The sequence below is a fragment of the Acipenser ruthenus genome, chromosome 6 (genome assembly GCF_902713425.1).
Source record: "Acipenser ruthenus chromosome 6, fAciRut3.2 maternal haplotype, whole genome shotgun sequence".
NCBI classification, from domain to species: Eukaryota; Metazoa; Chordata; class Actinopteri; order Acipenseriformes; family Acipenseridae; genus Acipenser; species Acipenser ruthenus.
Window position 1 is genome coordinate 28661571 of NC_081194.1, and position 14085 is coordinate 28675655.

At 35.9% G+C, this 14085-nt stretch overlaps 1 protein-coding gene across 4 annotated transcripts in view; it reads left to right on the top strand.

Moving 5' to 3' along the window:
* Positions 1-14085, top strand: part of LOC117411143 (prospero homeobox protein 1-like) — a 40504-nt gene that overhangs the window by 16033 nt on the left and 10386 nt on the right. For all 4 annotated transcript variants that reach the window (XM_059025316.1, XM_059025319.1, XM_059025318.1 and 1 more), the window contains exon 4: positions 4973-5167. In XM_059025316.1, the coding sequence (XP_058881299.1) occupies positions 4973-5167 (195 nt within the window). The remainder of the gene's footprint in view (positions 1-4972; positions 5168-14085) is intronic.

A 14085-nucleotide genomic window follows, 5' to 3' on the forward strand; every position in this document is an offset into this window, starting at 1 on the left:
CTTAGTACGATTGAGCACCTCTTCAATCGGGCTCCGTCACACAGCAGCCCTGAAGGGACTGGCTGTTTTCTTTAAATACCCTGCACCTGGCTCTAATTTGCAATAATAGCCAGGTGCAGGTAATAATTAATAGAATAATAAACAAAAACAATTACCACACGTTTTTAGGCAGGATGGATATTAACCCCCTCCCTGCTGTGTTACTATCTATCTATCTATCTATCTCTATCTATCTATCTATCTATCTATCTATCTAATCTATCTGTCTATCTATAATGAATCTGTGATTGCTTAAAACTTCATCATAGAAGGAAAAATAGATTGAATTATTGCCCTAACATCCTTACGCCACAGGTCAGTAGTCTCCATTTGTCATGTGATTGGTTTACATCGCTGTCAGTCCTGCCCGTTTTCAAAGGAACGCCTTTCTCCCCTGCACTCTTCACAAGAGAAAATGGCTGAACAGCGATTCTGTGAGTCAACAGAAAATTAATTACAAAACATACTACAAAAGAAAGATGCTCCAAACACTAAAATGGTGATTAAAACATCACTGCCACTTTTCTGACTTTCTGAAATTCAAACAAATTCAACTCGATGTAAACAGATATGACGGGCGGGATATAAACTGTATTATGCAGTAGTCGGCAAACCAGATGGAGACAGAGAAAAACTTTGATAACTATACGGTCTGAACTTCAAAAACATTTTCTGTTATTTATTTGTTATTTATTTATTTATGTATGCTGTATCGGCTGTATTCCCCAAAAATAAATAACCACTCGCTATTTTGTATTTTCTTACCAAAAACAATCATTTAGAAATTATCTCTAGTTTGTGTAGTTTTTATACTTGCTGTCTGTCCCGTCTCTGTTCCACTGGGGGTGCCTGGGGGTCGCTGTCAGTCATCACAGTGATCCGTTAGTACTGTAGTTTCACCCTGTTCTGACAGATCTCGTTGACTGAAGCAGTGCTAGAATGCTCTCATTTGCCAGCTACAGCACCTGTCATTCAAAGCACTTTGAAATTAGCAGGCTAAGGTGTAAGTAAGGTTTTGCTTTAGGTATACAGTGACAGTTACTAGTTTGATTTGAAAATGGGGCGCAAGGGAATAACACTCAATGAATATTGTGCACAATACCCTGACCGACTGCTGAAGTCTCTGCGGCAGGACGAAGTGGGCCCGTCTGCCTTGCCTCAGACTCTGAATAATAAGTGCAAGTTAGTTCTGTTCAACTATCTAATATTTTGTTCTATGCATATTATTTCTACTCGTAAATCTACGCTATAAAGGTCTGTGTAATACACTTTTATATGCTGCGTTTACTACAGCTTATTTGAGACAATTTTTAAATGTATAGCTCAGCTGTGACCAAATAGTATTTTTTAGAATGTTGGTAACCATGGTTTTGTTGCATGTTGAATATGATAAATGAGATGTTTTTCAATGGCATAAAAAGTCTTTTTTTTAAAGCGTAAAGGTCAATTTCACCCATTCTCTGCTCGAATTGAAAAATAAAGATCGAAAAAAACAGATTCTTTCTAAAATAAACGTCGATATTAATCGTCGATTTGGCAAAAAAATAAAAATCGAACAGTAGCAAGCCTAGCTATATTTAAACAAAATATAAAGTGATTATTTACTATCCAACCTTGCCTCACTTATTTTCTTGATTGATTCATATATTAAATATGTACTGCAGGCTCAGCCATAGTGGAAAATTAAATGCCCCTTGGGAAGACTGTTGTTACCGACAGGGTGCATTATAGCCCCCAGTCGGTAACAATGGTCTTCCCTCGGGTCAAGCATTTTCTACTATAGCCCTCCTCTCCAGTCTGTATTTTTTCTCTCTCCTCTCTTACTTTAAATGGCTAAAAATCAATTCTTACTTTTTTACCTTTAACAATTTTTGTCTTTCCTTAAATGTTTTATATTTGGATGCTTCTCAACAGATCAGTTGTCTTGACTATAAAAAATAAATGTAATATATAAATGTAAAATATAAATCTTCAGTAGTGGTGGAAAATAAACCTGTACAACTTCAGAGTAAGAACTTAATGTACAGATGTAGCAACATGTACAGTAAAGAACTAGTTACCTACACTATTGAATACTCAGTTGTCTCAACTATTAGGAATAAGCTGTAATATGTAATAGAAAATTATTTCCCGGACTTACTTCACAGAAAGTAGGTTAAAAATGAATGCATAAAGTAAAACATTTCTCTATCTTATCCTTCAACCTCATTTAAAACTTAAAACTGTTTGTTGAATTAATGTTCTTTGAGACTGGCAAATAGCTTTAATTCCTACAATTTGTATTTTGCCCAAAGCCTTGTGTGTGTGATGCTTACTGGCATGATGCCTCCCATTGCAGGAGTTCTTATTTAAACTGTGAGAGTAGACTAGATACTGGTGAGTTTACTTCTCATTCTGGCAGTTGGTAAAGTACAGTAGTATCATGTTACCTAGTTATTGACCCAAGAGAAAAAGGAGATGTAACTGCTGTTTGGAGTAGCGTGCTATATTGTAGTCTGCCTGAAGAACAGTCATTCACAGGCTTTTGAGCATTTCTGTGTTACGCAAATTATATTTCTCAGCCCTTCCACCCCTTTGAGTCAACTGCTGCCTGGCTAGATTAAGGTGTCAAATGGATTTGTTTTATGCATCTTTTGACTGTGCTCATTGAATATTTAGGAAGTTTCCTTTGCAAATATCAGGACGGAGGTATCCCATGGGAAGCATTAATCAAAGTCAGAGACTCTTCTGTTTTGGAAACACAGACCTTTTATTGTAGCAATTAGTTTTTGTAAAACACATTAGCAAAGCGCAGATGTCTTACTCTGGGGTTGTACAATAAACTGATCTGTTTCTTAATCTTTTATGATAGTACATACATTTTTAATAGAATCGCATGTAAACATCCTAAACAAAACAAAACAAAAAAAATCATATTTGTTTTGCCTGAGTTTGACATGCAAAACATCATGTTAGAGAGCATTATCATGTTTGTATTGACATTTTTTTTTTAATATCATTCATTACGCACTAGCTTTAAACAAATTGTTGTAGGTCACCCCTGCTCCATCAAGAGAAATCCATCTTGCTACCACATATTCAGAATAATTATTATTATTTTTCAGTATGACTTGGGGATGTTTGTTTGACAAGCAGATGACATGATCCTTAATTGCTGAGTTGTCATGTTCCAGTGACTGTGTTGTTTTGTCCACTGTGCATCTCTGGTATTTCGATTCTTCAGCAATACGCTTTAAAGCTCCCTTTATGCCCTTCTGCCAAACAATGTCATGCGGACTTACTTTTTTTGTATTCTCCATTATGTCATCCATGGGCCATTCTAGAAAAAAATACCCTCCCTTTTTTTCTCCTGCCCTTGTTCATGTGAGACAATGTCTTGTAACAATGCAAGAGCCTAATCTCCATGTCAAAGCAATGTTCATTCCCTAGTGCACAGCCTCCTATCATTTTGTAATGTTTTGTTTCTTATTCTAAAAGAATTAAAAAGGAACAGTAAGCTGTCATGGGGGCCTGTGGTCCTTATCTCAGTGTCTGGAAATTTGGACAGTGTATTTTGCTGCTGAGATAAAACGGAAAGAACTCCAAGTTCAGCAGATCGTAATGGGTTTAAATTCTATTGAAATCGGCAACCAGAAGATCAGATAACGGGGGTCTTTCAGTTGTCTTTTTTTAATCAGGTTCCCCGCAAGGCTGAATACAGACAGAGCAGACACACAGAGTGAATATATAATTCTTGGATAGGTTAAGTACATGTTTGAACTCTTGCAGGCAGAAGCGGTTTGATGATGACTTAATCATTTTTCTGGTCAATTATCTGTAAGAACTCTTGCAACTGCACAGCAATTATGATGCGGGCTGGCCTTTTGGGAGAAGCACCAGCCCTCCCAGCTTCTGTTTCCTTGTTACTTTTCCTTGTTAGATTCCCTGCCATGAATTTTCATTCACTTCATTATCTTAAATTTGCAAGCATTGAAACAACTTTCTACACGGTAATTATCACCAAGCCACCCCTCCCCCTCTCTCTCCACATACACTTTAGCTGTCATCTTGACAGAGGTCTGCATATTCTCATGGCCAGTGCTTGATAAGTGCTTGCTGTTTTGTTTTGTTTTTTTAATTATTATTAATGCACACCTTTCTTTTTTGGGAGGGGGGGGGGGGGGTGATGATTAATACCACAATGACAAAGAGGGACCAGCTAATAGAAAAACTCTTGGATTTATTGTTTTTAACTTGGCTAAGTGCAACTCAGCTGTCTGGTGAAAGCACACAATACTTTTTTTGCAGAAGGCTGCAGCACATGCTGCTATCACAGAGATCATCCTGCAGGGTCAAAGAGCATGAAGCTGCCGCGCCTGTGCATGCAAACCTGAGATTTAACTCCACAATGAATGCAGTGCCCAAACAGTCCAGAGCTCTGACAAAGAAAACCAAAATGATTTATTTGAGAATCCATTTTCTTATTTAGAAGCCAAATAGCTATAAGCATCCAGCTACTGATAATTCTGTATTTCTTTGAAAAAATTTGACTTTTTTCTAAATTATTTAAAGGGCTTTCATAAAGTGAAAATAAAGCTTGTTGTTGTGTTTTTTTTTGTTGGTTTTTTTTTTACTAGAACAGGAGCAGCTTTTTAATCTATACTTTAAGTATTTAATCAAGTGTAAGAGTTAACTGAAGAGAAGCAAAAGGGGTCATAGCACAGCTTTGTGACCCTGAGTTCAGCAGCATACAGTATACTCTATATACACCTCTGTTGTCACATTATTCTTGCTATGCAGAAATGGAAAACATTTCTTACAGACATAAAGATAAATCTATATGGGTGCAACTATGGAAGAGCCCAGAGAAACCAGTTTTAGGCTTCCATGTGAGTGGTTCTTTGTATATTATCAGTTATAAAACTGTGCTAATATAGTGATTCTTTTAAAACAGTTCAACAGATGCATCACTTCTCAGCTCATCAAGTGGTTCAGCAACTTTCGAGAGTTCTACTACATTCAGATGGAGAAGTTTGCACGGCAAGCGATCAATGATGGTGTCACAGGCACAGAGGAACTGAATGTCACGCGGGACTGTGAGCTGTACAGGGCCCTCAACATGCACTACAACAAGGCAAATGACTTTGAGGTAGGACTTTGTCTGGTTTGTAATGTAGAAGGAATTTGCCTAGTGGCAGAAAATAAATACATATTGTTATACAATGGTACTAAGATCCAGTCACCTAAATATTGTATTTCTAGTGTCAATTTCAATGACTTGCAAGTGACGGATTAAGTAAAACCTCGCAAAATGTGTTTATTCTTCTTTACAATTCCTGTTGTGTTTTTTTTTAAATAGATCAATATATTCTTACCTTTAAGCTTCAGTTTAGCAGGCATGCTTGTATATGCAAGATAAAACAAATGATGCAAAATAGTTGTAAGGCAAAACACTGTATTACAAGCAGTTGCCTTTTTTAAGTGCACTTTCCACTACTGGCTGAGGTCTGCAAGTTTCTGTTGTAATATTTAGAAATCATTAAAATATTGTACTGGTCAGATAAACTCCCAGTTTGCTAGCAAATTAGTACCAGCTATTTAAAATGAAGTATCTAATTATGTGTTTATTTTCCATAGCATTGGTGACAATATTAATTTAACCAGATTTCTGGTCTATTTCTCAAATTGATGTCCAGTGACCACCTGTGGGAAAATCCTAGGTGATCCCTGAAACATCCCCAAAATCATGCATCTACCACACTCTGATCCATTAATCTGCTAGTAAACACAGCATATCAACAAACACAATCTGTGACTCCTAACATCATCCTAGTTGCTATTTATCTACCTGAATATCTCAATATTTTTAATTGCTAATATGCAACAATGTGCTTCCCTTTACAATTACAATGACATTTTGCACAACAGAAAACTTTGAACTATTTAAAATAAGCAATAATTCTCATGACCTAATTTGCCATTCTCATGGTATATAATGAATACATTTATATATTATCGGTCCACAGTTGTTGTGGTCTATGGAAGGATCTATAATCGTCGAGATACAGCATTTGACTATAGATCTTTACAAGTTGTAGGTGTGTCTAGCTAGTGCCAGGCACACATTTTAAAGAATGAACCTTATTTACATATGAACACTTCGAATTTGCAAGCTGAAAGAAAAAAAAAAAAAACATGAATACGACTTTTTATGGCTGAGAGGTAAGTTAGGACAGATATTTTGCATATTTGGCTCACCAACAGGTGCCTGATCTAAGTGCCGATTAGAAGCTTGGTTCAGAGATCTTTTGCTAAGCAATGCAAATTTTCCAGAAAAAACAATTATAAAGAACGTTGCATTATCATACATCTGTTACGATGCTCAATTTTATAACCTGTAATTTTGAACACAAGTGGAAGAAAAACAACTAAGACTAAGGCTAAAATATAAAGAATAACTGAGGTTGAATACCTTTACCTGAATTTATCCTCCTCTACCTGTCAAGTACTGCTTACACAGAACCATGAAAGTGGAACCCAAGCCGATTCAGCAAATTGTACTTTAACATCATCAGAGTTCCTTCCACCTTGCTTGTGTCTCATGAATGAATATGTCCTCCTGTTTTGCTGATCTTTTGATGTTAATCTAGTCTGTCATTGTGCTTCAGCAATATGCTTTCTTTTCCTTTTGAGTTGTTGTTGTTGTTTTCTTTTTCTGCTGCCTTTTATCCTCTATAAATGTCTTTATTTCCTTCACTAACTTGTAATGAAGTAATTGTTGCATTCCTTATTATGGAACAAGTCGGAGCTGTAATTAAAGCAAGTTCATTAATTGCCTTTGTTGCGTTCATGTTTGTGTCTGCTAGTGTTTCCCCTTTCAAGCTTTCTTAGTTCCCCTCATAAGACAGTTTGCTGTGTAATTACTGCAGATTTGCTGCCCCTCCAGGCAACAAAACTTTGAGCAAATTAGCCTTTTAGCAAATTAGCAAATTAACTTTGATCCATTAGCAAATGTTGATAACGCAGATGTAACATAGGTTTTCAGAATGGTCTTTAGAATAACTTATTTATAAACATTTATATAGAAGTGGTATGCACCTTTTTTCTTTCTTTTTACCATACCATAGGTATCTGAAAATATCTGTTTTAATTTAGATTCATTTGACATTATGAAATGTATATCAAGTTGCTTGAGTCATAACATGAAAGGCATTGTTAGCTGATAAATTCAAAACAATATATTGCAGATATTTGATGTGCGGTATTCTATTTGAAAAGGAGCCTTCTATTGCATAATGTAAGAAAGAATATATCGATAATAATTTTTCTTTATTCTTGTGTTGTGTGAATGGGTTCTGTTTTGTTTTTCAAAATCACCTTTACACTGAAGCACATGACATGTAGTTATTAAAGGAAGCATAGAAACCCCTATTGTATGTGATGAATTACAGGTCGGTGCAGTAGTTTCCAAACATCCCTAAAAAAGATTCCATATTTTTATTGTTCTTTGTTGAGGTGAACAAAGCATTTTCCTGCCAAAGCAGTAGCACATAATTATACCCAGCTTTCAGTGCCAATGTCTTGGCACCTATCAAAGTTCAGAAGAGCCTGGGGGGGTGGGGGGTAGATTTTATGGCAGCCTAGGGAGGGTCTCATCTTTCCTTCAGAAAATAGTTCAAGGTTTTTCTGTCAAGCTTCCCTACTTAGAGCCTTACCCCCCCCCCCCCCCTTTCTGCTAAAAAACAAAAAAAACAAAAACAACATTTAAAGGAGATTCAGTGGATCTCCCTTCCTTTGAAAGACTGTTGCTTTGCAGTTAAAGTACAGAGAAGTCCTTCGACTTCAAGAGTTCATGGATTCATGTCTTTAGGTATCATGTGTCTGACCTTATCAGTTACCTTATTTAATATTGGGGAGAAAAAAAGTCTCAGTTCTTTGTGTTTGTCTGTTTTTTTCCCCCTCCCTGAATTCATTTGATAAAAAAGTGTCCCTTTTTACTCTTATGAAGCACAACCAAAAGGCTGTTTTTTTGTTTGTTATTTTTTTTATCTGACCTACCCCGTGGCTCTTTGGAAAAAATCCTAGAGTTTCATTGCACAGATGATTTGACAGAGAGAATTGAATTTATACAAGGGGAGTCGCATATCAAAAAAAACCAAAAAACTTTTAAATCATCTGTTGGTTATTCTGGTGGCTACAGCTATTTCCCCCAAAAGGCATAACCATTTAACAAACTCCGTGAGTGTCAGGCAAGCTAGGCCAGCAGTGTGTTTTGTTTTTATTTTACCCTTTCCTGCTTTGACCTACCCCAAAGGCCTTCATAATGAATTGTCCTTCTGAGCAGTGGAAAAGTAGTCTTTTTGGATGCTGCTGCCTATTGTCTGACATTCAGCTCCCCTTACCCTTATCTCTTTACATTTCTGCAGAGACAGCAGGGGGTCCTAGCTTAAAACTGAACAAACATACCTCCTGGAGATAGTCAGATCTGACTATTACTAATATTTCAGTACTGTACTGGCAAGCTCCTGTTAGGAGCTTCAGTGCTTTTATACTAGATATGTGTGTGTAATTAAGGAAATAATGTCCAATTTAATTTTTTTTTATCAACTTTGAGTGGTGGGGTAATTGGAGGATATTTTTTTTGGCACCATCACTGTGTAAAATCTTTGAACGGAGGGAGACAGTGTATTATACAGTATTCACATTTGTGTACACTATATTCGTATGTATCCTCCAGGTATTGGGGCACAGGCTTGTTGGAGTGCTGTGTATGCACTATTGTCCTTGTGTTTGTTGGAGGTGTATGCATTATGTACAGAGACAGTAAATGGGGGTCATAATTAGATAGGGGAAGTTTCTCTAGATTAATACAAAAATACAACAACACTGTAATGGTGTGTTAATGTAGCATTTTAAACTAAGCAAGTTTAGAAATTTTGAATCGCACATATTGCAAATGGGAATCCCTGCAGGTTAGCTCCTGTTCAGGTTCATACAGGTTGCTGTTGTGGGAAATAGATTATGGAATATAGATTAATATGGAATGCATTGTATTACACTGACTACAGTATATCAAAATACTGTAATAGGTTGTCAAAATGGTCTGCAAGTCTTTTTTGTTTTCAAATATAAGTACCATAAATGTTGGTTATGATGATCTTTATTTTTAAAGTCTCATAAAAAATGTAAGCTTTGCTCATGAATCTTTAATTGGAAGCAATGAAAGGGGCCACCAAGTGCTTTGTGTTTGTCTCTTCTTATTACTTTGCTTACCATTGTTCCCTTGCCTCCTCAAGCAGATATTCACTTAAAGCTGACAAAAGTCACTTAAACCAGAGACAGCTGTAATAACATGAACACCTATCTTCCATAGAAAAAGGCTTTTGCTGTGAAGTAAAATGGGTCATCTTTTTACAAAAACTTTTGTGTGCCTTTCATTTCCCTGCTTGTTGAAACAACTTTGAAGAGCTAGTAAGAGGGAGATGAGGTTTGCCTTTCAGAAAATGTGTTTATGGAACTAGCTAGAGTCCATTGAAAGGTGGGGGCTAAGGGATTAATAGGTGAAAACTATATATAATCTAGTTTGTACGTAACTGACAATTTTAAATTACTATATTTATACCCAGTAGATACATCTTAAATGCATAATTTTATAATGCAACAAAGAAACAGCACACATTTGTTTTCTGCACTGGATCTATATGGAAAATGAAACCTGTACAGTCTACTCGTGTGACATCAGAATGTGTTCTTGTGACACTTCAACCCTGATGTCATTGAAGGGGTGCAGTGACAGTGGTGACTCCTCAGCTGTGTAACCATGCAGCCTACTTGTTACCCATTTCTCCCTTACTGAAGCAAACTGAGACGACTCTCACAGAAGCATTACTTGTTAGCATTGAAGCATTATAAAAACAACTGTACACAAGCCACCTTATCTTGCCATCTAAAATTGTTATTGTTGTATGGTTTATTTAGCTTGTCAAAAGTCTTCATCAGGGGGTGGTACCTGGTATCAGTAAGGAGGAGGGGTAATGAGTAATATTTGGTGAAAAGGCGTTACAGTAACACCTAATACTTATCAAATGAAAATAGCTGTTTGTAAGAAGAATTGTATCAATTTTCTAGTGGTCATTATTGACTTAAGTTCAATGCTTTGTGGTGCACTTTTTTTTTTTTTTTTGGATTATTGAAAGCATTGGTTAAAAAAAAAAAAAAAAAAAAAGTACGCAAGTGGCAGCATGCTGACTGTCTTTAGCTGATTTGTTTTCTGTCAAAGGGGAAATTCTGCCTAGCTACTGAAGATGTTGCTCTGCAACTTTTTATTTCTCTGAGATACATTTGTATCTCAGAGAAACTAAAAGGAATAACGACATAGACCATCTGTACAGCACTGAAAAACACTTTTAAAAAATAAACAAAAAAAAAAAACCCAAACTGTACTGCTGAACCTCGTCTTCTTTAATATTAGCATCACAAGGGTTTCCATGTATTATAAAAAATAACAGATGGGCCTCTTCAGTGAGTTACAGGAAAACCATTCCATCTCGGGTTTCTGTGACAGTTTATATATTACTCTGCCTTCGGTCTCGTAATTTATGACGTCAGAATTTATTATTTTCCTGTAACTCACTGAAGCCCCTCTATTATTGTTGTTTATATATATATATATATATATATATATATATATATATATATATATATATATATATATATATATATATATGTATATATATGTTTACTTATTTTTTTACTTTTTTAAAATTAATTTACATCAGGATAACCAATATAACATGTCAAACTCCTTGTTTTCAAAGCAGTCACAAATATGTAGTGAGACCCAGAATTTACATTATTATTACTCGCACACACACACACACACGCATAAATCCAGGTATTGCCTCTGCATGGCACAAAACGAAAAAAAAATAACCACACACTCCAATCCATTCCCCTAGTTCTTTTAAAATTCTGTATGAACCTTATACGTCTTTCAGTTAAATTGTTGTCTTTCAGTTGATCAGTGTGTACCTAAAGCCTCTGAAGGCTTGCTTTCATTTCTTCTCTCCCATGTCACCTTGTGTGCAGTCTGGTCTGTGGCATCAATGGTGATTATGTCATTATTTTGCTCTAGGGGGGCTTGACACATCTGCAGAGCTGATGCACTTCTTCTTTCTTGTGCTGGCATACGTCCCGTATCCCCAACGCTTCATTAGTCTTGCTGTCTGTCCCTTCTTTTGCCAGACGAGAACGCCCAACTCCAAGCTGCCTCTTGTACTGCTCTTTACGCTGACTTTGTTTCTTGGTCGATCCCTCTTTTTACTCCCCTCCCCTACCCATTTTTCCCTATTTCGCTCCAGATGTCCTCCTGATTTCTACCCAGATTTGCTGGTTGCTATGCAATAAGAGACAAGGTGACTTTATAACCCTTTCCAGCCCACTTTCACCTTTTCTGACCTTGTATTCTTTGAATTAAATCCATGAAGCGTCTCTAAATTGGAAAGCAGCTTTTGTTACCAAAGGATTGAAATAGCTCAATTAGTCCAAGCAAAGCAGTGGTTTGAGTAGAGCTTATTGTAATTGTTACCACTGAATCGCAACATGTAAAAGTATACAGTATCTGTTCTGGCCTGTAAACAACATTTTTTAAATGATAAGTACAGATACATCTAGTATTGTCTGTCCTTTATATATATTTATAAGATTAACTGCTCTAGTTTTCACTTCGTTAAATATTCAGGTAGCAAGAGTTAGGAATTGGGGGCTACTTGGGGCCACAAAGCTTACAAAATCTAGGTAATTCATTATAAAAAAAAATCATAGTTTTACAGTGTTTTAAAAAAAATCTTTCAATGTTCATGCAGTGTATCTAGCAACTATCAGTGGTGGTTGATTCTGTTGAGTATACATCTTAATAATGATAACATTTTAATAGTCATACAGTGGTTGTTTCTTTCAGAATGAAGTGTGTTGTCCTGTATTGTGTGACGCCTTTGAAAATGGAGAATGATCTATCCTGGTGTTAATTATAAATACATATATAAAATCAAGGGCACATTTTGAAGCAGAGCAAAACCATTCTAACAGTATAAAACTAGCAATACATAAACTGAATGCAACAAAGAGTATTGTAATTATTGTTTTCAGTATTTTTTCATGTGAAAATTTCTCTGTGAAAATTTACCTTTACACTTGCTTTAAAATAAGGGACCTAAGTTCTTGATTCACATGAAAAATTATAATGCAGGACTGTCAGGTGCTGCTTAATCAACTGTAGATTTTATGTTAATAATCAGCAGAATTTTTTTTTTTTTCAGACAGACTCTAACCTTGTTTACATCTTATAGACTGCTGTTTCCATATTCCAAAGACTTTAAAGTCAATAGCTTTAGTATCCCAGACAATAGAATGGAGAGAAATGAACCAGAAAGAACTGGTTGTTAATTTGCTAATAATAAGGGTAATCCCAGTTTGCATGCATTTAATAAGTAGGGCATTTTTATTGCCTGTAATTTTGTTGTGTATGGAAGAGTAAACTGTAGAACACAGATGTGAAGAATATTCTGATGTTCTTTAATCTTGGTCTTCTGAAGTCCTTGGCAGCTTTTTTTTTCCACACCTTGAGAATCTAACATATGGTACTTGTATACAGTTTTCTTGAGAATTAAAAGCAAAAGTCAATACAAGGCCAATTCTTATCACATATTAAGTTTGTTTATCCAGCTATCTATCAGCAACCTGGTGGGTGTTTCAAGGCTGCATAGTTTTTAAACCTTGGTTGCGACACGTCACCCCCGTTTTGCAACTGTCTTTATCTGACTGAGAAAATCTGAAATCTGTTTGACAAAGTGACACAAGCCAGTTTCTCAAACAGAGGGCTTCTGCTCATATAGACTATTGATTCATTTAAATTAATGTTTACTGAATGCTGCCTGTTTTTGTTCAACAGGACATTGTTCTTTTGAAGCATCATAAAATTTGATACGACATAGGCAGTGCCTTATTTTGCTCTTTCGTGACAGATTAAATCCATTACTTCGTTCAAAGTGTGGCCTTGGACTGTATTTGTTCTCTGACAATCTGTTTTCTCATTGTACATTCATGGCAGCTCTTAGTCTAGCAATTTCACCTATTTTATATTAATAAAATCAAGGGGCAAACAAGACAATTACTGTGGTGCTAGCATCTAGAAAGGTGTGTCATTTTTTCTGGCCTAATTTTGTTTTTATTTTTGCTCAGATGAGCCAGCTTCCTATGTCTTTTTTTTGCGTGTTTTAAAACATTGGATGCATTTTTTTAGGTTTCCTGAAGGCATGGTAGCTTTTTTATTCATATTTACCTTTCAATATTGTTTTTCTTTAGCTCTGTACAACCAATGCAAAGTAATTAATCTATTTATTCAATACATTTTCAAATCCCTATGTAGGTTTTGGTAGAGTATATTCAGTTATCTTTGTAAAGGTCAGAGAATGTGAGGGAAGTATAGTGAGTTCTGGAAAACAACAGGTATTATTACAAAACCTTTAGCCAATCCATGGTGGAGTTTAGTCCTAGAAACTGCATGTTTCCCCATGAATTATATTTAAAAATAATGCTTTTGAATTGAGGTGAACAGCTTGTTTAGAGGCTGTACCCAGGTATATCTAATTGAGGAATTCTGTAAGCCCTGTCAGCTGCTAATAAATATTCAGAAAATATAATATCTACTGTACTCTGATGCAGAAAGTTTAAGTCTAGCTTTCCAAAAAATGCTATGTATTCCATTCTCTTCAGTTATTAACAGCCAACGTATTCATTATTTTAACTGGTCACAGTAACGTGTTCATGTGAAAAGTCTTTTTCTTTTTTTTTTTTTCAAAATGTATTCTTTGTTATGCGTATTACTTATTAAGATGACAAATAAATGCAGCACTATGGAGATATACAAATTTGACACATATGAAGTAAATTACAGTGCCAAGTTTGTTGTGAACTGTGTGTTTTTCAATATCGAAACTAGAAATCGACACCACCACACGCAGACACCTAACGCGCAGGAAGTTGGGGGGGGGGGGGGTTGGAAGCATC